The 24,563-nt window shown below is 41.7% G+C and overlaps 1 protein-coding gene across 2 annotated transcripts in view; it reads left to right on the plus strand.

Annotated features, from left to right (window-relative positions):
- Positions 1 to 21,584, plus strand: part of cables1 (Cdk5 and Abl enzyme substrate 1) — a 32,548-nt gene extending 10,964 nt beyond the window's left edge. For both annotated transcript variants that reach the window (XM_080546301.1, XM_080546302.1), the window contains 7 exons: positions 1,682 to 1,759; positions 4,032 to 4,137; positions 8,476 to 8,635; positions 9,437 to 9,540; positions 12,640 to 12,746; positions 20,827 to 21,034; positions 21,310 to 21,584. In XM_080546301.1, coding sequence (XP_080402427.1) covers positions 1,682 to 1,759; positions 4,032 to 4,137; positions 8,476 to 8,635; positions 9,437 to 9,540; positions 12,640 to 12,746; positions 20,827 to 21,034; positions 21,310 to 21,450 — 904 coding nt within the window. In that variant the 3' untranslated portion in view covers positions 21,451 to 21,584. The remainder of the gene's footprint in view (positions 1 to 1,681; positions 1,760 to 4,031; positions 4,138 to 8,475; positions 8,636 to 9,436; positions 9,541 to 12,639; positions 12,747 to 20,826; positions 21,035 to 21,309) is intronic.
- The last annotated feature ends 2,979 nt before the right edge of the window (positions 21,585 to 24,563 follow it).

Below are 24,563 nucleotides of genomic sequence, written 5' to 3' on the forward strand. Positions count from 1 at the left end.
GGTAATGTGGGTAGATCACATGGCCTTGATTTTTTTTTTTTTTAATCCTCACTATGATGTGTGTTTGTAGTAGGTGAGTATGTGTAGTACGTTGCGTTGTTGAAACTAGACTGGTAGATCTTGGCAGACTGGCTACTTGAAAAGTAGATCTTGGTTCAAGAAAGATTGGGCACCCCTGTTCTAGAGGCTAATGTTCGAAGGTCAGTCCAGAAATTGAGAGGTTGGGTATTCCAGCAAGACAATGACCCGAAGCATACCTCAAAATCAACCATGAAGTACCTCCAGGAAAGACGGATGAAGGTTTGGAATGGCCATCACAGTCCCCAGACTTTAATATTATTGAAAATCTGTGGAGAGATCTCAAACATGCCGTGCATGCAAGAAGGCCAAAGAATATTTCTGAGCTAGAGGTGTTCTGCCAGGAAGAATATGGAAACATTCCCTTGAAAGACTCTTAGCTGCCTACAGGAAGCATTTGCAAGCTGTTATGCTCGAGGAGGAGTTACACAGTACTAGCTGACAGGGTTCCCAAACTTTTGCAGAAGGCCTTTTTCCTTGGTTTATTATTTTGAAACAGTAAAAAAATTAAATAATCTTGCTTTAAAATGCGCTGAAATGTGTCATGTTTAACTTAGTACCATTTAGAGGTTAGGTTTGCGTCTTTTCACTTAGATATTAATTGTAAAAGGCATTTTGACTAGGGGTGCCCACATTTTCGCACCCCACTGTATCTGATTAGCTGGACTGGAAAGCTTTTTAGGGATTAGGGGAAGAAAGAGTAAAGGTGATTGTGATGGTAGAACATCATGAGATGTTCTCTCTGCATCACACTGTATCTGCTGAGTCAAGTACAGTAGCTCTTCATAATATCTTAGTCTAGTTTTAGAAGAGTGCTGAATTTGTATGTCTTGTCTAGCTGGTCGGTGTGCCATACAAGGAAGAAAAAGTCACTATTTGTCTGTGACTTTGATATCAATCTGTCCAGCTCTGCCTCTGATGGTATGTCAGAACCCAGATGGTGTAAAATCGGTGCAGAATTTCGGCACTATTTAGCAATTACTCAATGACTTAACTAACACAGGCAGTGGTAGAGTCAACATCGATCCAGATGCTATTGAGCTGTTTTGGTGTGCAGTCAGAGTGATCTGAAAACTGACAAAGTTATATGCAGTAGTTAACTAGTGACAGCCCACGTTAGATGCAGTAGTTAACTAGTGACAGCCCACGTTAGATGCAGTAGTTAACTAGTGACAGCCCACGTTAGATGCTGTAGTTAACTAGTGACAGCCCACGTTAGATGCAGTAGTTAACTAGTGACAGCCCACGTTAGATGCAGTAGTTAACTAGTGACAGCCCACGTTAGATGCTGTAACTATAACTATATTTCATAATTGAAAGGATTTCTTACCCCCTTGTGCAGCTGCCAATCTAGTTTCGAAGTGTGGCTGTTTTTTTTTGTTTTTTTTAAAGATCTCTTTACAAAAATGCATCATTTTTGCCCCAAACCACTGACTACATACTACACTTGAAGACATCATACACTCCTACACTACACATAAAACACACTATTTTCAATTTTGTTCTCTAACTCTTAATTGTTTACGTTTCTTTACCTTAACCTGTAGATCTTTTTTGGACAGATAATTGTTAATTAGCTTATTTATCATTTTGTTTTTCATAGGATAGTCCTTATCAGTGGCAGAAGATCGTTCTATAGTGTGTTTTCTGTCCTGCCCTATCGAGACTGTAGCCCAGCAGGGTATGTATACCACAGCATGACAACTTCCACTTTTTTCCACCCTTCGTTCCCTCCTTCCCTCCGTTCCCTCGTACCTTTGCCTTTGTGGATATCCTTTCCTACAAGAACTGGTTTGACATTGGGAAGTAAAGGGTTGGTTTTGGTGGATGCATTTTTTTTTCTTTTTCTTTTTTTTTCTTCTTTTTTTTCAAGATCGAAAAAGAGATGGACGAGCGGTCTACTAAATGAAACATAATTAATTGAGTCCATTAAAGGCTTGTATCCATCTGTGTCATGTTTTCAGCTTAGACCTACTGTAGGTGTATTGTTGGCTGAATTAATCGATCTTCTGAGGAGGGATTGCGTTTCATTATATTCTACAAGACAGTTTTGCTCATTTGCATTTACTTTCTCTGGCTTTGCTCTTATCATATCGCGACAGCTTCCCTGAGGTGGTTGATTGAGTAGCATGCTTTATCTTGGCACTTGGCACTCTAACTTTGCATGGGCTTTCTGTAACTGTCATGCATTGCGCAACATTTTTGAATGAAGCCAAATTACCCCATGCAGTAGCGTTAATCATGTCTGTTTTGGGGTATACATATCACAGTTTGTTGACAGTTTTGTTGATTACATCAAGATTACATTTCTTGGCGCTCATAAGAAAACAGACTCTGGCTTATCGGTATCTGTTGTTTTCTTTCTTATTACAAGCAACACAAGGCGGTTATGGGAGTCCATGACCGTGGTTCTGAAGCCCCTCCTGGCACATGCAATGGCTTGTTTTGGAGGAAGTGAAAGAGAAAAACAACCGATAAACAACAAAAGAATACAATGGACAGAGAGACGGCACAATACTAGGGCTTACTAAAGAGTATAATAGATGAATTTTGGTGCCATAGTCTCCAAAGCCAGACATACAACGTGGGGGTTAAGGGTTAATAAGTGATATCAGTAGCTCTGCTCCTGACCGCCCACTGACAAGTGCTTGGCTGTGGCGAGTGTTGTTGCTGCAAAATGCACATTATCCACTGTGTCAAAAACGACCCCAGCTAACATTCTGATGCCATCTCTATTTCAGCACAGTATGTTGGGCCATCAAAGATAATCCTATCTGAAGTAATGTGTGAGAGATGGACCTAGAATACGCTGGAGTGCTTTTCGTTGTTTCATTCTTTTTTCTTTCCCTAGTTCTTTCCTGCCCCAAATACATTTATTGATTCACTGCAGTATCCATAGTAACCTAGCAATTAGATTATTTAGTTAATTAGCTCAGGGCTCTGGGGCATTGCAACTGCTGTTGGCGTCTCTTAAGTAACCTACCCTGGTCCAATTCCACAGAGCTTTTTTCTATTAGTAGTCTCATTTCTAGTCTTGTGTCCTTAAATGTTGAAAGTAGATAGTTTATATTTCCTATTCCAACGTTTCAGTCATCTGAGCTTCTTGCAAATCTAGACAATTGTTAGTCAAAGCACTTTGAATTCAGACACATTTAAATTCAATTGCTTTCGCTCAAACAAGTGCTTACTAAAACTGGGAAAAGTTTGAAGTTACAGGGTGTTCTCTGCCACATTTGCCACGCTTGTTCAGTGACATGACAATATATTTTTTCTGCTTCATTTTCTACTACTCAGTTCTCTGATCTCCTCTTCATTGTCATCCTTTGACAGACTGGAAGCCTTTCTAGCTTGCTAAAGGAAAAGCTTTTTTCTCCTGGAAAGCTTTGTTGCTTTTTTTCCCCTGTCATCTCATGTTCCTTGTCTGATGCCTGTGGAATGGGGATCTCATTTCAGAGTTTCCTGTTTATCTCGATAATCGTTAGTCAAAACACTTTGAGGAGTTGTTTGGTTCTACAGCAAACCTGGAACCCCAAATTGCCGTTTGGAGTAAGTATCTATCTGGTCTACTGACACAGTTACAGGCATGTGACCCTTTGGAAATCTACCACAGTCCTTTGACATTCTAAGAACTGGTGATGTCTGAGCTGCATCTGCTAGCATTCTATTAACCCCACTAAGGAACGCCTCTGTACGTCTGTATGAACCACTACTCCTGGGTTTCCCCCTCAGGGTGGATTTGACTGCTGAATTGCTCTTATACCCACCCAAAGAGACACAGATCATTACTTTTATTTGTATAGCACTTTTCCTGCAAACGTTGATGAGTGCATATAACAATAACGTGCATGTTTGACTGTGTGAGAGAGGGTTAGGGTTGGTGTAGAGGCAGAGAACAGATGAGTTGGAAGGATATATCTTTCTGGAGGGAGTCTAAAGGTCTTGTACCCTGGCAGGGAGGTGAAGCTGGAGAGTGGGCGCCAGCGACACCCCTCTGGGGGGGTCAGCGCTAAGGAGATGGTGATCGGGCTGGAGGGTGTGGAGCTGGGGGCCGACGGAAAGGTGAGCGACAAGGGGTGTCTGAGACCTGATCAAAGTCAAATACTTTCTACTGGACTTGAGCTTGATTTTTTTTGTTTTCCCGGTTGCAATTGAACAAATGGAATAGTCCCAAAAGTGCAAACTCCTTGCTCAATAAAGCACACCTCCAACGATGCAAACATTTGCATTTGGCTCAGGTCTGCTACCTTATATGTGACACGGTCTGGTGAAAGTGGGAACAAGTCGTCAACCAATCCAAAATGTTCAGACTTTTATTTTGAAACATGGAAATACGTTGTTGAAAATCACCCACACGAGCCGAGACCTCCGGTTTGTCTAATGACGGAGTAAGTTACATTCTGGGAGAGCTCTGTTAAAATCCTTTCAAGTCTACATATATATATATAGCTTTTTTATTTCCAGTAACCTCTGTATACATACCAAAAAACAATCAATCAACAATGGGAAAAACTAACCCTAACCCTAACAACTTCAGCTTACAGACAAACTTTATTCTGATGGTGACCAACATGATAAGATGCTAGCTGTGGGGGAGGGATGGGTATGTGTATGTCATTGCTTGTATGCTTAGAATTTCTGATACAAGCTATAGGCAGCGAGAACGAGGTGCGGCGCAGCGAGAACGAGGTGCGGCGCAGCGAGAACGAGGTGCGGCGCAGCGAGAACGAGGTGCGGCATAGCTCGTTAATACATTTATTACTTTTCTGATCGGACAACTGAAGGAGGAATTATTTTTTTGCGGATATTAATACATATTGATTTATTTATTTTTCTCTTTGTTTTGACTTGTCCGTCGGACAAGTACAGGAGTAAGTCCACTTGTCCGAACATAAAATGTACTTGTCCCGGACAAGTGGACAAACTCATCCTCTCCCTCCCCAACACTTTTTAAAGAAAGAATACAACTGCAGACGGAATATGACCTACTCTCCACAGACAAAGCCACATACTTACTCACCAAAGCTCGATTCAGAATCTATGACTCGGGAGACATCAAGTTACTAGACCAGCAAGCTCGCCAAGCTCAATCCTCCCGTCTTATTCCTAAAATAGGAAACCGATGAAATAGAGACAGACCACATGGAAATCAACAATATCTTCAAACAGTACTATAGTAGTTTATACTGCTCTGAATTTGACGATAACTCCCCCCAGCCCAACCACTTCTTTGACAACCTCACTTTTCCTTCCGTCCCAACCGAACAAAACTGTTTACTAGCAGGTGAGATCTCCAGTGTTTACTAGCAGGTGAGATCTCCAGTGTTTACTAGCAGGTGAGATCTCCAGTGTTTACTCGCAGGTGAGATCTCCAGTGTTTACTCGCAGGTGAGATCTCCAGTGTTTACTAGCAGGTGAGACCTGCAGTGTTTACTAGCAGGTGAGACCTGCAGTGTTTACTAGCAGGTGAGACCTGCAGTGTTTACTAGCAGGTGAGATCTCCAGTGTTTACTAGCAGGTGAGACCTGCAGTGTTTACTAGCAGGTGAGATCTCCAGTGCGGAGATTCTGAATGCCATTAAATCCTTAAAATGTAACAAAACACCTGGTCCAGACGGTTACACCTCTGAGTTTTATTTAAAAATGTTGCACTTGAACTGTGAATGAATCTTTGTCATCAGGATGCTTGCCGCCAACCTAACAACAAGCTGCAATAACACTCATACCAAAAGGAGGCAAGGACCCTCTCAAGTCCACTCCTATCGCCCAATCTCTTTGTAAAATCAACTACGATAAAAGTGAAATGTTTCCTATTAATCAGTTAGCCACTCTAGTCCCTGGATCGCACTTTACATTCAGAATTGCCAACAAGGGCTTTAACCATCTTGGGATGGATCACACCTACTTTTTCATTCCTCTTCATCAAGAATGTCAGCAATTTATTCGAAAAATGTAAAAAAGACATGGATAGATGGATGAGCACTGCTGGCCGAATTAATCTCATTAAAATGATTGTCTTACGAAAATTCCTTTATCTCTTCCAAAACATCCCCATCCTGATCAAAAAGTCATTTTTCAACTCATTGGATAGGAGCATATTATCGTTTATCTGGAATGGTAAACCACACAGAATCAAAAGAAGTGCCCTTCAAAGACCAAAACAAACTAGCTGGCATGGCCCTACCCAACTTCCTTCACTATTACTGGGCATGTCCTGTTAAAGCAATGTTGCATTGGACTGAAGAAGACCTGTCCAACAGGGGTGAGTCCTGGCTACAAATGGAGTATACCTGTACCTCTCTTAATCTAAACTCCATAATATGTTCCCCATCACACCCCCTTCAAAGCCATCTCTATTCAAATCCAGTGGTCTATCACTCAGTCAGAATCTGGTCACAATTTAGAAGGCATTTTAATTTGAAAATAACTTCAGTACACTCATCACCCATCAAGGATAATCATAACTTTCCACCCTCTCTCTCTGATTGTACATTCGGGGTTTGGTCCTCAAAGGGTATTACATTTCTAACCTAAGTTAACCATATGTTGATGGCAAGTTTGGATCATTTGCACAACTCTCTGAATTATTCAATCTACCGAAGTCTCACTTCTTCAAACACTTTGTCCAGAAAAATAATGCTGCATTCCCAGACCTCCCGACAAACAATGCAGTAGATCACATTCTCTCACTATCCCCAAGTAGCAAAGGTCTAATTTCTACTTATAACAACATATGTGATATAATTCCGCAGTCACTGTAGGATGTTAGGAGACTCTGGGAGAAAGACCTTGGAGAGGAAATGACAAACGATTAATGGCAGGCAGTGCTTGACGTGATACACACCTCCTCCCCTTGTGCCAGGCACAGCTTGATACAGCTCAAAATTGTTTTGAGAGCACACCTGACTAAGGCAAGACTGGTGAAAGTTTTCCCTAATGTAGACTCTTCATACCCTCGCTGTAAAGGTTAACCAGCCAACTACATCCACATGTTCTACCCCAACCTTAACAGTTTTTGGGCCAACATCTTTGGTGCCTACACTAAGATATTTTTAAAAGTCATCACCCCCAATCCCATTATGTGCTCTATTCGGTTTTACCCCTGAAACTCGTTCCCTTAAAAGCCAAGCCCATGTCGTCACAGCATTTACCTCCTTGATTGCCAGATGCCTCTATCTTTTGTTATTTTATTTATTTTTCTTTTTCTTTTTCTCTTCTTGCTCTTTTTTTTTCCCGTACTCCTTAGTTAGACTTTATCAATGGATAAGTATTATTTAATTTTGGACTAAAACGGACAAGGGTGGAGGGTTGGGATGGAGGGGAGGGGTAATGATGTTAACTCACATTATTAACTAATGTGAAAAACCAATAAAAAAAAAGGTTAAACAAAAAGAAAATCACACACTCTCTAGTCAAGCCAAAATATTGCAATGCAATGCATTCAGTGAGTAATCCCCACTTAACATTGTTAGCAGGCTCACAAAATAAGCTGTGTTAGTTGACTAGCGATGTGTCATTGATTTTCAACAACGCTGACATTTTCAAAAGAGAAGTCCGAACATTAAATTGTCTGCCGACTTGCTACCCCTTTCACCAGACCATGTCACATATGAGCAGGGGTGCACATAACTTTTTGGGGCCAGTGCTCAGAGGAGCACCTAGGGATGCTGCTTGGTGCTCCCCGAGCTCGCGAGTCACGACCCGTCCCACAGGATGGATAAAAAAGGGATACATGGATATATTATTAGCAAAACGACATTTATTCATAAATAAAGATGAACGACCAAATTATTGTGTGCAAAACAAAAGAAACAAATGCAAAATCAAATGACTGCTCTTTAAGAATGAAAGTCTGTCCGACTCCTTTAAACACAATGAAATCAACTGACATCTCTTTAAGCACTAACTGAATGTCTGTTCTTTAAACACACTGAAATAAACTGACATCTCTTTAAGCACTAACTGAATGTCTGTTCTTTAAACACACTGATATAAACGGACATCTCTTTAAGCACTGCTCTGTTCTGTAAACACTGAAATCAACTTAAAAAAAAAAAAAAAAAACTGTTGGTGCGCAATAGCGCCTTCATGCGGCTGATCTGCCGCGCAGCATGCATTTTGGCGACGCATGCGCACTGGCGCACCAGTTATGTGCACCCCTGCATATGAGGTTCCTGTCATCACTTACAAAGTCTTTGACTAAGGAAATCCAGTGTCCTCCGTCTTACCTATTTGTTGTGTGTGTGTGTGTGTGTGTGTCTTTGTCTGTCTGTGTGTCTTTGTCTGTCTGTGTCTGTGTGTGTGCATGTGTGTGTGTGTGTGTGTGTGTGCATGTGTGTGCACGCGCGTGTGTGTGTGTGTGCGTATGTGTGCGTGTGCGCTTGCACTTGCGTGTCCACAGACGGTGTCGTACACCCAGCTCCTGTACCCCACCAACGTCCTGGCCGCGGGGCGGAGGAACACCATCGACTCCACCTCCTCCTTCTCTCAGTCCCGCAACGCCAGCCACCGCAGCCTCAGCCTGGGCCGGGCCAACAGCAACCAGAGCAGCATCGACACAGGTCAGCCACCGCAGCGTCCGGACCCGTCTGTAGAGTAGTAGGAAGTAGAAGAGGCCGGCTAGCAACCCGAAGGTCGCTGGTTCGATCCCCCCCGCCTCAGGAGGGGAGTGATATGAGCTGGTGACTGGAGGGTTGCTGGCTGGCATCATATCTAAGGTGCCTACCACTGCTGTTCTGCCTTTGAGCAAGGCACTTAACTAACTAATTGCTCAAGGGGCGCCGACTATGGCTGACAAAATCTATTTCGTTGTACTCTGTGAAATGACAAAAAGGTTGAATCTAATCAACGACAAAAAAGAAATGACACAGGTGGGCAGGAGGGTTCAGTCTGCAGAGTGTAGGAGCAACATTGACATGCTCTGTTTTGCAGACTGTCTATTCTGGAGAGAACTTTAACCCTTGTTCACACTACAAAGCCAAACCGTGCCGTGCTAAGCTGTACTGGGCTGTGCTGGTTACGCATCCACCATAGTTGCTGTAAAGGAAAGGAACATGTGAATGTAAAACCTCCAAGCCAGCCGAGTGTAGTCAGCCCTGTGTATTCAAACTGGACCCTTATTCTTCTCATCTGGATATTGTCGCCCCTAAGCAATGGATATCAGAATGAGATTGAAGTCTGTCTCTCTCTCCTATACATGAGCCTCCATACTGAAAGTCCTCAGTTTCATTTGATTCAACAATATAGTTTGTGTACATATTCATGATAGAGGACGGAGTTATATTTGCAGGAGTGAGAAAGATATCTGTTTACCCAATGTTTCCTCCTGGCTTAATGTGTGCGGTCCTGTCCTGTTCCTCCAGGGAATGAGCTGGGGGACCTCCGGGAGTACGACCCCAACCTGCTGGACGACCCCCAGTGGCCGTGTGGGAAGCACAAGAGGGTCCTCATCTTCCCCTCCTACATGGTGAGACACGTTGTCTACGTCAGCCCTACTTGTCCATAGTGTGCTCCTTCCAGGCACATTTGTATTCTGTTGTTGTTTACAGTGTCGTCTCCTTAAGAGTGCAGTGGGAATTGGTCATGGACGGAGCTATTAGTCTTGAATTTCCTGTTGATGTGTATGGCAGTCTAAGCTCACTAAAGGTTGGCAAACACTACACGATTGCAGACATGAATTGACCACGAGCCATGTTCTCACGTTACATGTCGGCAGTAAACGCGGATCGCCTGCAGTGGACTTTGACGCTTGAACTCCCACAGTGTGAATTGGCGCGTTCAGTCCGGAAATAAATTGGTTCGGAACCTGAAAAGTCTGTTTGCAGCGGGAACCAGAAAATAGTGAGCCTAGTGTTAATATAAGCTACCGTAGTTACATTATATAACAGGCACCAGGAGTTTACACCGTATTAACCGTCTGGTTTTTAATTTTTGGACCCGGCCTGTATTGGAGGCCGGTGTGTATTTGTTGGTGTTGACCACGCCCCCTGGTCATTATAAGAGGCCGGCCTTTAATGGAATAGAGGCCACTGTTAGAGGATTTAGGGTAAGCTACCTAACTAGCTATGATTGGAAACAAAGTAGTATCCAGTCATGGAATTATATTTATCACTACTTTGACTGGTGTGATGTGTTTTCTTTTGCTAAACTAGCCAACTTGATAACATTAGCGTAGCGAGTTACTTGTGAAATTAGCATGCCGGAATGCTAGCATCAGCATAGCAACGAACGCACCATGGCATTTGAAAGACCTGGTTACATCACCCGGACACATTTTGGCACCCGGACAGTATTTGGCATGACACTAAGATTGGGTCTGCCTGTGCAGTGTAGAGACAACGTGGTGTGGACAGTTTGTCTTTCAGTATGAGACTCATCGGTTGCAATCGTCTATAAATAAAAGTAAAAAGTTGTAAAAAGTCGCCTGGCTTAAGTAAATCTCTGGGTTCCAAGATTAAATGCAGTCATGTGATGTTATTTGTTTTCTGGTTAGGGTTAGTGTCAAGTGAAATTAAAAAATCGTCTAAAATCTGAAAAAAAAACAGTTGTAGCCACCCCCTGTTTTTTTTTTGTTATACCCCCTCAACACATCAACTGTACTCACAGCATGCCAAAAGATTCCATCTGGCCATTACAATGGGAAAGGTCACTGGCCCTTGTCCTGGCTGGAGTCCCACTCCCACTGGAGACTGTGTGAACACAACCACTGTCTGCACAGCAGCTTCTCTAAACAGTCACTTCATCATAACAGTTAGTGTTGTGTTTCTGTCTTTGCTCCTGTGTTGTGTTGTGTTTTTGTCTCTGCTCCTGTGTTGTGTTGTGTTTCTGTCTCTGCTCCTGTGTTGTGTTGTGTACTTCCCTTCTTTGTGTTGGGGAAAGGAGCGTTTGTTTGGTTTTATCGTGTTCTAAAGAACAACAGGTTTTTGTCGTCCGAGTACACACTTGAAATTGTTCAAATGATTCAGATGACTTTTTTTGGTCTCTTCCTCACGTTGTGAAACCCAACCCTTTCAAAACCAAATCGATTGTGTTCACTTGAGGAATGTGACCTGTCAATTCTGAACATTTCGCTCACTCATGAACTGATCTTTCAAGTTGTACGGTACTTAGCCGTTCAAGACAAATCAAACGTTCTTTGAAACAAAGACAATAAAAAAAAAGTGTTGCTACAGGCAACCAACTAGCATGAGATACTAATCGTGTAACATGTACATAAGAATCAAGGGGAATACCTGTGAATGAGGTTCCATTTACAGGGTTCCCACGGGTCCTCGAAATCCTTGAAGGTTTGTGAATTTCTGGAAAAAAAATCAAGGCCTTAAAAGTTTTAGAAAATAGACATGGGTCATTGAAAGTGCTTGAATTCCCCTCTCTCTCTCAAAATGTTTTAAAATAAATGTTAGTTTTAAATTATAGTAGATAAGTCACATTGCCTAACTTAACACAGTAACTTCACAATATATTATTTTGCTGTGCTGTGGTAGAGAAGGCAAGAGAGCATCTAGTGTTCAAGCCTCTACATTCAAAAGCCTCTCTTTTTAATTGTTGTCTGTGAGCGGATAGTTTCTATTATATAAATTATCATCTAGATCTGTCTCAAATTATGCCGTGTTGGGTCCTTGAATTTGAGGGAATTGAGTCTTGAAAGTCCTTGAAAAGTGCTTTTGATGTTTCAGAAGGTGTGGGAACCCTGCATTCAGTTAGAAATTCTCCCCCCTCACAAGTTGACTCCGGTAGTCCAGATGAAGTACAGTAACACATCTATTGGCCTGTTTTAAAGTGGAATGGTGGCTAGATGCCAGAGGTCCAAAAATATATTTGACCAGTTGTGGTATTTATGCAAACATGAATCAGAGAAATGTTAGAGAATGTCCTGACACAGATCATTGTTGTTACAATATGATCAATTACACAGTTGCGACTACACCTTTGCTGTACGTCTGTCAGAAGTTACATTGCTCAGATCCATCGAAGTAAATAAACCTCATCAGCGATTGAAATGTAAGGAACTATAAACATATGAAATGTAAGGAACTATAAACATATGAAATGTAAGGAACTATAAACATATGAAATGTAAGGAACTATAATAATAATAATAATAATAATACATTAGACTTATATAACGCTTTTCTAGACACTCAAAGACGCTTTACAAACTGAAAAGATCGAGTAGTAAAATAAAAAGAAACAAAAAAATAAATAAAAGAAAGTATAGGGGTCTAATTAATTTTTTGATTACTAAATCTAAATCTAAGTGTCTTTGTAGGACAATCTACTCTGTATAGCTACTGCAAGTATATCTAGATTTCGGGTGGAGAAGCGGCGAAAACAAGCAAAAAGCAACGCCAGCGTCGTTATAAGCATACAGTACTCTTGTATAGTGTTCTTTCCTGGAGCCAGAGCCTGGCAGTGTTGCCTGACACAAACCCTTCTGTCCTGACACTTAACCACCCTCTGAGTGAGACAATGGAACCCAAAACGGTCTATGAAGATGGGTTACCTTCCACAGTGAGACTGACGCCTCTCTGTGTTTCTGACACCACTGCTGTCGTCTCCCTTTCAGACCACCGTCATCGAGTACGTCAAGCCCTCGGACCTTAAGAAGGACATGAACGAGACGTTCAAGGAGAAGTTCCCCCATATCCGGCTCACTCTCAGCAAAATAAGGAGGTAAGGCTCTCAGTTAGTAAAACGCATTTAAAGGTCCACTAAGTTGTTTGCACTCAGAAAGTCTCAAACAAATGTATGACATGCATACTGACCTAAATAGAACATGATAGCTTCCTCCAGAAACGACATTCTGACACAGCAGGTTTGATTAGCGATTGCAGAAAGTTGATGAAATGCTTCCTGGGAGGGAGGGACTGACAGGCAGGTCACACCACTGGACGAGAGGAGCAGGCAACTAAAGATGCCACACAAAAATGTATTATATCTGAGTGACGATAGAGAGGTGACACGCAGGACTAAAAGCACATACTATTTTACCTAAATTAGTAACATTTACTTTGGATTGCTACCTAGCTTGCATTCCAAGCACAGCGAAAGATAGAAGGCATATATCTCTCCTGTTGACTCGGTGCAGAACTCCCTCTGCAGTATGACAGAAGTGTTTGGACGAACACATGAAGTAGAAGGAAAACAACTATAGAAAGGGGATTCTGGCTGGGAGGTCCAGTAGTTCAATCTTGGTAGTACTTCATGATTTTATGACTCCCCAGAAAATGTTTACATGTCAGTACATTTTAGGATGGGCAAACGATTTCAAATGATATTTCACTAGTTTACTATTTTACCTTTATAGGCAGGTGGTTCCTCGTCCTTAAAGTAGTCTATGAGCCAAGAGAAACAGTCATCCATGGTTCACAGTTGTTTACATAGAGAAACAGTCATCCATGGTTCACAGTTGTTTACATAGAGAAACAGTCATCCATGGATCACAGTTGTTTAAATAGAGAAACAGTCATCCATGGTCCACAGTTGTTTAAATAGAGAAACAGTCATCCATGGATCACAGTTGTTTAAATAGAGAAACAGTCATCCATGGTCCACAGTTGTTTAAATAGAGAAACAGTCATCCATGGTTCACAGTTGTTTACATAAAGAAACAGTCATCCATGGATCACAGTTGTTTAAATAGAGAAACAGTCATCCATGGATCACAGTTGTTTAAATAGAGAAACAGTCATCCATGGATCACAGTTGTTTAAATAGAGAAACAGTCATCCATGGTCCACAGTTGTTTAAATAGAGAAACAGTCATCCATGGTTCACAGTTGTTTAAATAGAGAAACAGTCATCCATGGTTCACAGTTGTTTAAATAGAGAAACAGTCATCCATGGTTCACAGTTGTTTAAATAGAGAAACAGTCATCCATGGTTCACAGTTGTTTAAATAAAGAAACAGTCATCCATGGTCCACAGTTGTTTAAATAGAGAAACAGTCATCCATGGTCCACAGTTGTTTAAATAGAGAAACAGTCATCCATGGATCACAGTTGTTTAAATAGAGAAACAGTCATCCATGGTCCACAGTTGTTTAAATAGAGAAACAGTCATCCATGGTTCACAGTTGTTTACATAAAGAAACAGTCATCCATGGATCACAGTTGTTTAAATAGAGAAACAGTCATCCATGGATCACAGTTGTTTAAATAGAGAAACAGTCATCCATGGTCCACAGTTGTTTAAATAGAGAAACAGTCATCCATGGTTCACAGTTGTTTAAATAGAGAAACAGTCATCCATGGTTCACAGTTGTTTACATAAAGAAACAGTCATCCATGGATCACAGTTGTTTAAATAGAGAAACAGTCATCCATGGTTCACAGTTGTTTAAATAGAGAAACAGTCATCCATGGTTCACAGTTGTTTAAATAGAGAAACAGTCATCCATGGTTCACAGTTGTTTACATAGAGAAACAGTCATCCATGGATCACAGTTGTTTAAATAGAGAAACAGTCATCCATGGTTCACAGTTGTTTAAATAGAGAAACAGTCATCCATGGTTCACAGTTGATTACATAGAGAAACAGTCATCCATGGTCCACAGTTGTTTACATAGAGAAACAGTCATCCATGGTCCACAGTTGTTTAAATAGAGAAACAGTCATCCATGGATCACAGTTGTTTAAATAGAGAAAGTCATCCATGGTTCACAGTTGATTACATAGAGAAGCAGTCATCCATGGTCCACAGTTGTTTAAATAGAGAAACAGTCATCCATGGTTCACAGTTGTTTAAATAGAGAAAGTCATCCATGGTTCACAGTTGATTACATAGAGAAACAGTCATCCATGGTCCACAGTTGTTTACATAGAGAAACAGTCATCCATGGTTCACAGTTGTTTACATAGAGAAACAGTCATCCATGGTTCACAGTTGTTTAAATAGAGAAACAGTCATCCATGGTTCACAGTTGTTTACATAGAGAAACAGTCATCCATGGTCCACAGTTGTTTAAATAGAGAAACAGTCATCCATGGTTCACAGTTGTTTAAATAGAGAAACAGTCATCCATGGTTCACAGTTGTTTACATAGAGAAACAGTCATCCATGGTTCACAGTTGTTTAAATAGAGAAACAGCCATCCATGGTTCACAGTTGTTTACATAGAGAAACAGTCATCCATGGTTCACAGTTGTTTAAATAGAGAAACAGTCATCCATGGATCACAGTTGTTTACATAGAGAAACAGTCATCCATGGTTCACAGTTGTTTACATAAAGAAACAGTCATCCATGGTTCACAGTTGTTTAAATAGAGAAACAGTCATCCATGGTCCACAGTTGTTTAAATAGAGAAACAGTCATCCATGGTTCACAGTTGTTTACATAGAGAAACAGTCATCCATGGTTCACAGTTGTTTACATAAAGAAACAGTCATCCATGGTTCACAGTTGTTTAAATAGAGAAACAGTCATCCATGGTCCACAGTTGTTTAAATAGAGAAACAGTCATCCATGGTCCACAGTTGTTTACATAGAGAAACAGTCATCCATGGTTCACAGTTGTTTACATAAAGAAACAGTCATCCATGGTCCACAGTTGTTTAAATAGAGAAACAGTCATCCATGGTTCACAGTTTTTTAAATAGAGAAACAGTCATCCATGGATCACAGTTGTTTACATAAAGAAACAGTCATCCATGGTTCACAGTTGTTTAAATAGAGAAACAGTCATCCATGGTTCATAGTTGTTTAAATAGAGAAACAGTCATCCATGGTTCACAGTTGTTTAAATAGAGAAACAGTCATCCATGGATCACAGTTGTTTAAATAGAGAAACAGTCATCCATGGTCCACAGTTGTTTAAATAGAGAAACAGTCATCCATGGTTCACAGTTGTTTAAATAGAGAAACAGTCATCCATGGTTCACAGTTGTTTAAATAGAGAAACAGTCATCCATGGATCACAGTTGTTTAAATAGAGAAACAGTCATCCATGGATCACAGTTGTTTAAATAGAGAAACAGTCATCCATGGTTCACAGTTGTTTAAATAGAGAAACAGTCATCCATGGTTCACAGTTGTTTAAATAGAGAAACAGTCATCCATGGATCACAGTTGTTTAAATAGAGAAACAGTCATCCATGGTCCACAGTTGTTTAAATAGAGAAACAGTCATCCATGGATCACAGTTGTTTAAATAGAGAAACAGTCATCCATGGTCCACAGTTGTTTAAATAGAGAAACAGTCATCCATGGTTCACAGTTGTTTACATAAAGAAACAGTCATCCATGGATCACAGTTGTTTAAATAGAGAAACAGTCATCCATGGATCACAGTTGTTTAAATAGAGAAACAGTCATCCATGGTCCACAGTTGTTTAAATAGAGAAACAGTCATCCATGGATCACAGTTGTTTAAATAGAGAAACAGTCATCCATGGTCCACAGTTGTTTAAATAGAGAAACAGTCATCCATGGTTCACAGTTGTTTACATAAAGAAACAGTCATCCATGGATCACAGTTGTTTAAATAGAGAAACAGTCATCCATGGATCACAGTTGTTTAAATAGAGAAACAGTCATCCATGGTCCACAGTTGTTTAAATAGAGAAACAGTCATCCATGGTTCACAGTTGTTTAAATAGAGAAACAGTCATCCATGGTTCACAGTTGTTTACATAGAGAAACAGTCATCCATGGATCACAGTTGTTTAAATAGAGAAACAGTCATCCATGGTTCACAGTTGTTTAAATAGAGAAACAGTCATCCATGGTTCACAGTTGATTACATAGAGAAACAGTCATCCATGGTCCACAGTTGTTTACATAGAGAAACAGTCATCCATGGTCCACAGTTGTTTAAATAGAGAAACAGTCATCCATGGATCACAGTTGTTTAAATAGAGAAAGTCATCCATGGTTCACAGTTGATTACATAGAGAAACAGTCATCCATGGTCCACAGTTGTTTACATAGAGAAACAGTCATCCATGGTCCACAGTTGTTTACATAGAGAAACAGTCATCCATGGTTCACAGTTGTTTAAATAGAGAAACAGTCATCCATGGTTCACAGTTGTTTACATAGAGAAACAGTCATCCATGGTCCACAGTTGTTTAAATAGAGAAACAGTCATCCATGGTTCACAGTTGTTTAAATAGAGAAACAGTCATCCATGGTTCACAGTTGTTTAAATAGAGAAACAGTCATCCATGGTTCACAGTTGTTTAAATAGAGAAACAGTCATCCATGGTTCACAGTTGTTTACATAGAGAAACAGTCATTCATGGTTCACATTTGTTTAAATAGAGAAACAGTCATCCATGGTTCACAGTTGTTTACATAGAGAAACAGTCATCCATGGTTCACAGTTGTTTAAATAGAGAAACAGTCATCCATGGTTCACAGTTGTTTAAATAGAGAAACAGTCATCCATGGTCCACAGTTGTTTAAATAGAGAAACAGTCATCCATGGTCCACAGTTGTTTACATAGAGAAACAGTCATCCATGGTTCACAGTTGTTTACATAAAGAAACAGTCATCCATGGTCCACAGTTGTTTAAATAGAGAAACAGTCATCCATGGTTCACAGTTGTTTAAATAGAGAAACAGTCATCCATGGATCACAGTTGTTTACATAAAGAAACAGTCATCCATGGTTCACAGTTGTTTAAATAGAGAAACAGTCATCCATGGTCCACTGTTGTTTAAATAGAGAAACAGTCATCCATGGATCACAGTTGTTTAAATAGAGAAACAGTCATCCATGGTTCACAGTTGTTTACATAGAGAAACAGTCATCCATGGTTCACAGTTGTTTAAATAGAGAAACAGTCATCCATGGTTCACAGTTGTTTACATAGAGAAACAGTCATCCATGGTTCACAGTTGTTTAAATAGAGAAACAGTCATCCATGGTTCACAGTTGTTTACATAGAGAAACAGTCATCCATGGTTCACAGTTGTTTAAATAGAGAAACAGTCATCCATGGTCCACTGTTGTTTAAATAGAGAAACAGTCATCCATGGTTCACAGTTGTTTACATAAAGAAACAGTCATCCATGGTTCACAGTTGTTTACATAGAGAAACAGTCATCCATGGATCACAGTTGTTTAAATAGAGAAACAGTCATCCATGGTTCACAGTTGTTTAAATAGAGAAACAGTCATCCATGGTTCACAGTTGTTTACATAAAGAAACAGTCATCCATGGATCACAGTTGTTTAAATAGAGAAACAGTCATCCATGGTTCACAGTTGTTTAAATAGAGAAACAGTCATCCATGGTCCACAGTTGTTTACATAGAGAAACAGTCATCCATGGTTCACAGTTGTTTACATAAAGAAACAGTCATCCATGGTCCACAGTTGTTTAAATAGAGAAACAGTCATCCATGGATCACAGTTGTTTAAATAGAGAAACAGTCATCCATGGATCACAGTTGTTTAAATAGAGAAACAGTCATCCATGGATCACAGTTGTTTACATAGAGAAACAGTCATCCATGGTTCACAGTTGTTTACATAGAGAAACAGTCATCCATGGTTCACAGTTGTTTACATAGAGAAACAGTCATCCATGGTTCACAGTTGTTTACATAGAGCAGGCCTATTCAATTAGCGGCCCACGGGCCGCATGCGGCCCAGACGCCACCCCCGATTGGCCCAGCCATAAAAGCAGAGAAAAACGTATTTCGCGAGTGTTCATACTGTAGCGAACGGAGACTTGGTAGTGTAACTCGCTCCATGCGGGAATCGAACCCCGATCTCCCGCATAACCGACGACCGTGCTAACCATTAGACCAAGAGAGTTAACTCCCTTGGTGGAGCTGTTAACGGGCCTCATACAGGATCGTTACAATACAATAGTAGCCTACAGAACGTGAATATAACACCAGGGCTCTCAAATATCACGCATTGGGCGTGGCAAGGTGTGACGTGTGAGCGTGTGAACAGTCAACCCAATCAGGGCATTGTTCAATTACAGCTCTTTTATTGTGTTCAGTCAAGTCTTTTTGACGTGCCTGTGTCAGATGTTACCTAATTTAAAAGGAAAACTATAAATAAACTGCTTGTATTTCATTAGGCCTACATTCATTTGTGTTGGTTTGAAATGTGTCATTACCTGGTGCCTAGGCTACTGGTCGCTGAAAATGTCTGGCCCAGCAACATTTCTTGGTTTTCAAATCTGGCCCAACTGAATTTGTAATTGAATACCCCTGACATAGAGAAACAGTCATCCATGGTTCACAGTTGTTTACATAGAGAAACAGTCATCCATGGATCACAGTTGTTTAAATAGAGAAACAGTCATCCATGGTCCACAGTTGTTTACATAAAGAAACAGTCATCCATGGTTCACAGATGTTTAAATAGAGAAACAGTCATCCATGGATCACAGTTGTTTAAATAGAGAAACAGTCATCCATGGATCACAGTTGTTTACATAGAGAAACAGTCATCCATGGATCACAGTTGTTTACATAGAGAAACAGTCATCCATGGTTCACAGTTGTTTACATAGAGAAACAGTCATCCATGGTTCACAGTTGTTTACATAGAGAAACAGTCATCCATGGATCACAGTTGTTCAAATAGAGAAACAGTCATCCATGGATCACAGTTGTTTACATAGAGAAACAGTCATCCATGGATCACAGTTGTTTAAATAGAGAAACAGTCATCCATGGATCACAGTTGTTTACATAAAGAAACAGTCATCCATGGTTCACAGTTGTTTACATAGAGAAACAGTCATCCATGGATCACAGTTGTTTACATAGAGAAACAGTCATCCATGGATCACAGTTGTTTAAATAGAGAAACAGTCATCCATGGTTCACAGTTGTTTACATAAAGAAACAGTCATCCATGGTTCACAGTTGTTTAAATAGAGAAACAGTCATCCATGGTTCACAGTTGTTTAAATAGCAACTACTAATAGTAACTAGCTGCTGTAACTTGGAAGTGATTAGGGAACAGAAAAGGACTTCCACATTAGGAGCCACATCACCTCAGATGAACTCTGACTTGGTTGGAAGTTACTTTGAGGTGATTTAGCCACAAATCTGAACTTTTTTATTCCCCAATCACTCAGAGTTCGCTGAAGTTAGTAGTGGCTATTTAAACAGTGGTGGTAGAGGTGGTCTAGTGGATAGTGAGTTGGACTTGTGATCGGAAGGTTGTGAGTTCAAATCCCACCTGAAGCCACACCACTACTAGTGTGCCCTTGGGTAAGGCACTTAGCCCTCAGTTACTCCAGGGGGAATGTCCCTGTAATTCGTAATTGTAAGTCGCTTTGGATAAAAGCGTCTGCTAAATGGCAAAATTAATAAATTAAATTATAATTAAACAATTCAGAACAATGGATACCAGTTTCTCTGGCCCATAGACTACTTTCAAGGTAAGAAACCATTCGACTACACGTTGATAAATAGTGTCATATACTTTTAGTGCACCTATTACAGCCACTGTCTGTGATATTTCAAGTATGTTTTTTTTAAATGTTTATTTATGATTAATACAAAAGGGGAATACAAGTATTATATTGCAGTATAATCAAAGCAATACGGACAGATTACTCCGTTGTTTAGGTTTCATGGTCACTGCAAATCATATTTTAAAATGTATTGCCGCTCTGATATGATATGTCATAGAAATTAAGACTAGGGAGGTCATGTCTGGACATATTTCTCACTGTCTGGCGGTTCCCTCTTGGCTCAAGTAGCAGCCTCAGAGTGAATAATCATCCATCATTTAACTAAAGCATCGGTCTCTCTCTCCCCCCCCCCCCCCAGTCTGAAGAGGGAGATCCGTAAGCTGGCCCAGGAGGAGTGCAGCTATGAGGAGCCCACGGTGGCCATGGCCTTCGTCTACTTTGAGAAGCTGGTGCTCCAGGGGAAGCTCAACAAGCAGAACCGCAAACTCTGCGCCGGCGTCTGCGTCCTCCTCGCCGCCAAGATCGGCGGAGACCTGAAGAAGCACGAGGTCAAGCTGCTCATAGACGTACGTGTCCTCACCCTCACCCTCGCCCCCTTGACTTTCCCTGAGTATCTACGGTATGAAAGCTTCATAGACAGAAAAATCAGACTCGAACGTGAAATATTTCTCCCGTGAATTGCGCTGCGGTTCATTTAGTTTACCATGACATCAAGGGGGGATAATCCCCACAACTTGCGAGCTTAAACAAGCACACCAAGTATCGTCATTTGTATATGATTCAGGTCTGCTGTACATCAAACCACGTCATGCATTTCTGTTTCTGTTTTTTCTGTGTGTAGAAACTGGAGGAGAGGTTTCGGGTGAACCGACGGGAGCTGATAGCCTTTGAGTTCCCGGTGCTGGTGGCCCTGGAGTTCAACCTGCACCTCCCAGAGCACGAGGTCATGCCCCACTACAGACGCCTGCTGCAGACCTCCTAGCATTAAGACCCGTCAGGAGGACGGACCCCCGCCTCTCCTCCTGACCCTGGGGACCCCCCACCTCTCCTCCTGATCCTGGGGACCCCCCACCTGTCCTCCTGACCCTGGGGACCCCCACCTCTCCTCCTGACCCTGGGGACCCCCCACCTGTCCTCCTGACCCTGGGGACCCCCACCTCTCCTCCTGACCCTGGGGACCCCCCACCTGTCCTCCTGACCCTGGGGACCCCCACCTCTCCTCCTGACCCTGGGGACCCCCCGCCTCTCCTCCTGACCCTGGGGACCCCCACCTCTCCTCCTGACCCTGGGGACCCACACCTGTCCTCCTGACCCTGGGGACCCCCCACCTGTCCTCCTGACCCTGGGGACCCCCCACCTGTCCTCCTGACCCTGGGGACCCCCACCTCTCCTCCTGACCCTGGGGACCCCCACCTGTCCTCCTGACCCTGGGGACCCCCACCTCTCCTCCTGACCCTGGGGACCCCCACCTCTCCTCCTGACCCTGGGGACCCCCCACCTCTCCTCCTGACCCTGGGGACCCCCCACCTGTCCTCCTGACCCTGGGGACCCCCACCTCTCCTCCTGACCCTGGGGACCCCCACCTCTCCTCCTGACCCTGGGGACCCCCCACCTCTCCTCCTGACCCTGGGGACCCCCCACCTCTCCTCCTGACCCTGGGGACCCCCACCTGTCCTCCTGACCCTGGGGACCCCCCACCTCTCCTCCTGACCCTGAGTACCGCCACCCCCCCTCCACACTTCCCCAGTGACAGACTGGTCTGGGGTCCTGCAGCCTGCTCCATGGTCGTGGAACTGGAGCCCCATCACTCCTTTAGCAGGCAGTGTTCATCACCATACTTCAGTTACTTGAAATCAGCCAAAGTGACCAAAGTATTTTCCAGACACGTATTGTTGCAACATGTTACGTCTACATGCTTTGACAATACATCTCGGACAGACAAACTGAAAGGGGTTGTCCGACCTCCAGCATTTTATTTGATTCTTCCCCCTCCCCCTCCCCTCTTCTTACGTTTGTTAGTTTTTCCACAGTTTTGTTCTCATCCTCTGCTTTTTTCTGTGAGGTTTCACACCATCTTTCTGGTTAAAGGAGGGGTGCAAAGTGAAGGCATTAGAAGATCAGGATTTCTGTTGGAGTCGGGGGGATGTTTTAGTCAAAGCAAAGAAGTGCTTTGTGATTGTTGTATTTCTCACCATCCTTCTTTTCTGAGGACTTCATTCTTGGTTCTTTGTCTTACCGAGGGACTGATAGCCTTTAGTACCTGAAGAGTTGTTCAGAACCAGCTATTCTTTTTGTATTCTTTGGCAGGTTGTCTTCTGATTTTCACAAGAATGGAAAAAAGGCCCTTAGTGTGGCTGATTTTGACAGGACTGTTATCTCTCACAGTGACTTGTGCTTTTGAAAAGAAGTTTTCCAGTCTCTCCTCACTAGAAGTGCACTTTTTGAATATTGGAAACATGGAGGCCATTTTTTCTCGCAGACTGGGAAACGGACTTTAAGAAACGGATTCGGAATAAACTGAGTCGATGCAAACCACAGAAGATAAGTCGATTTCGATGGGCCTGGTCATTTCCTCATGACATCACTAATCCCCATTTTTCGAGCCACCAATCCGCATGACAATTAATCGACACTACTTTCCGATTGCAAGTATTCACTGATTTATTGGGATTTTATAAATTCAGTACATTGAAGTACTCTCCACTCTTTTCTACCTGATAATCGCTTGCTTTGGACCTTGAATGGACCGGCTCTCATCAGTGCGTAGTCTCCGGTGCTCTATGTTAGAGTGTATTATCAGCACGTTTGTTGTGCTATACTGGTGAGGGTGGACAGCTGCTGGAAGGGCGCGGCGCCACTGACCATCGGTAAAGATTAGATATTAAAACTTAACTTGAATTCTCATCATAATTCCAACAACGACATGATGACCAGTCCTGAATGTGATATCACAATGTTATTGTGCTGTTTTTTTTTTGACGGACAAGTGATGCACGTTAAGTATCACAAATGGAAGGTCACCTTTGATATGTTATGATATGTGATCATTGCGACATCATAGCAGTGTTAACAAGAGTTTTTCTTGATCACAGAAGACTCATAGCTTTGTCTCTTAATCTTTCTCTGGTGATTTTACTTTATTACATAATTCTAACGTTCTTTGCAATAAATATTGCATCTAATACTGTATATATGTTGGACCAGATCGATGATCAAAAAAATATATTTTTCTTGCTCATCAGGACAACTTCCTATCTCCAAGACCCTGAAGTAATTCCAAAAGACCCACTGAAATGTGTGTACTGTGTATAATATAAGCCCTTAATGTTGGGCCTGAAAGTCACAATCTGAATGGTATTCAGTGTTTCCCATTAATTACTTAGACTAGGCCTGCCATAGTCTCATTTGTCTCGCCTTAGTGTCATAATGAACTGAAAATATTTGTACATGCGAGCCACATGATTGTGACATGTGAACAACACATTCTTTGGGATTCTCACTGCATCTACTGCAGGTCCATATGATGGAGCGCTATCCAGAACTGCCGTACAATTTAGCTAGCGCTACCCCGCGCCCCTCACCCCTTCACAAAATCACTGGAACTTTGATATGAAAAATGGAAACTGAGACTGAATTAGTGTTAGTAAGAAACATGGAATACGTATTCAGTAAACGTAGACAATGTCTCCGAATCACCATAAAGTATTTCGAGTTTGAATCAGGAAAGAGCTTGTAGCCTTTAGGTACACATTTGTTTTGTATTGACTGGTGCTCAAGGGGGTTGTCAAAGATTGATATGATTTGACTCATCACTAATCACTTGATTTATAAAAGATGTAATCCAAAGAGAGGCTAGAGCAGATTCAGGATGAGAGGCTGTTGGGAGACATTCTGTTTCTATTGGGAAGGCCAAAAATGTTGCTGTATAACAAACACTTTAGGCTTTGCAAGAAAGCATGGTTGACACTCAAATCAACGTGTGTATGTTTGTAAATATACTGCTTTGTTTGTTCAATAAAAAACAAGATCTGAATCTGTGGAGTGACCTTGCTTAATCTTTTTAGAACTTCATCTTTCTGCAGATCATACTACATT

The sequence above is a fragment of the Nansenia antarctica genome (assembly GCF_963989245.1).
Source record: "Nansenia antarctica genome assembly, chromosome: 16".
NCBI lineage: Eukaryota > Metazoa > Chordata > Actinopteri > Argentiniformes > Microstomatidae > Nansenia > Nansenia antarctica.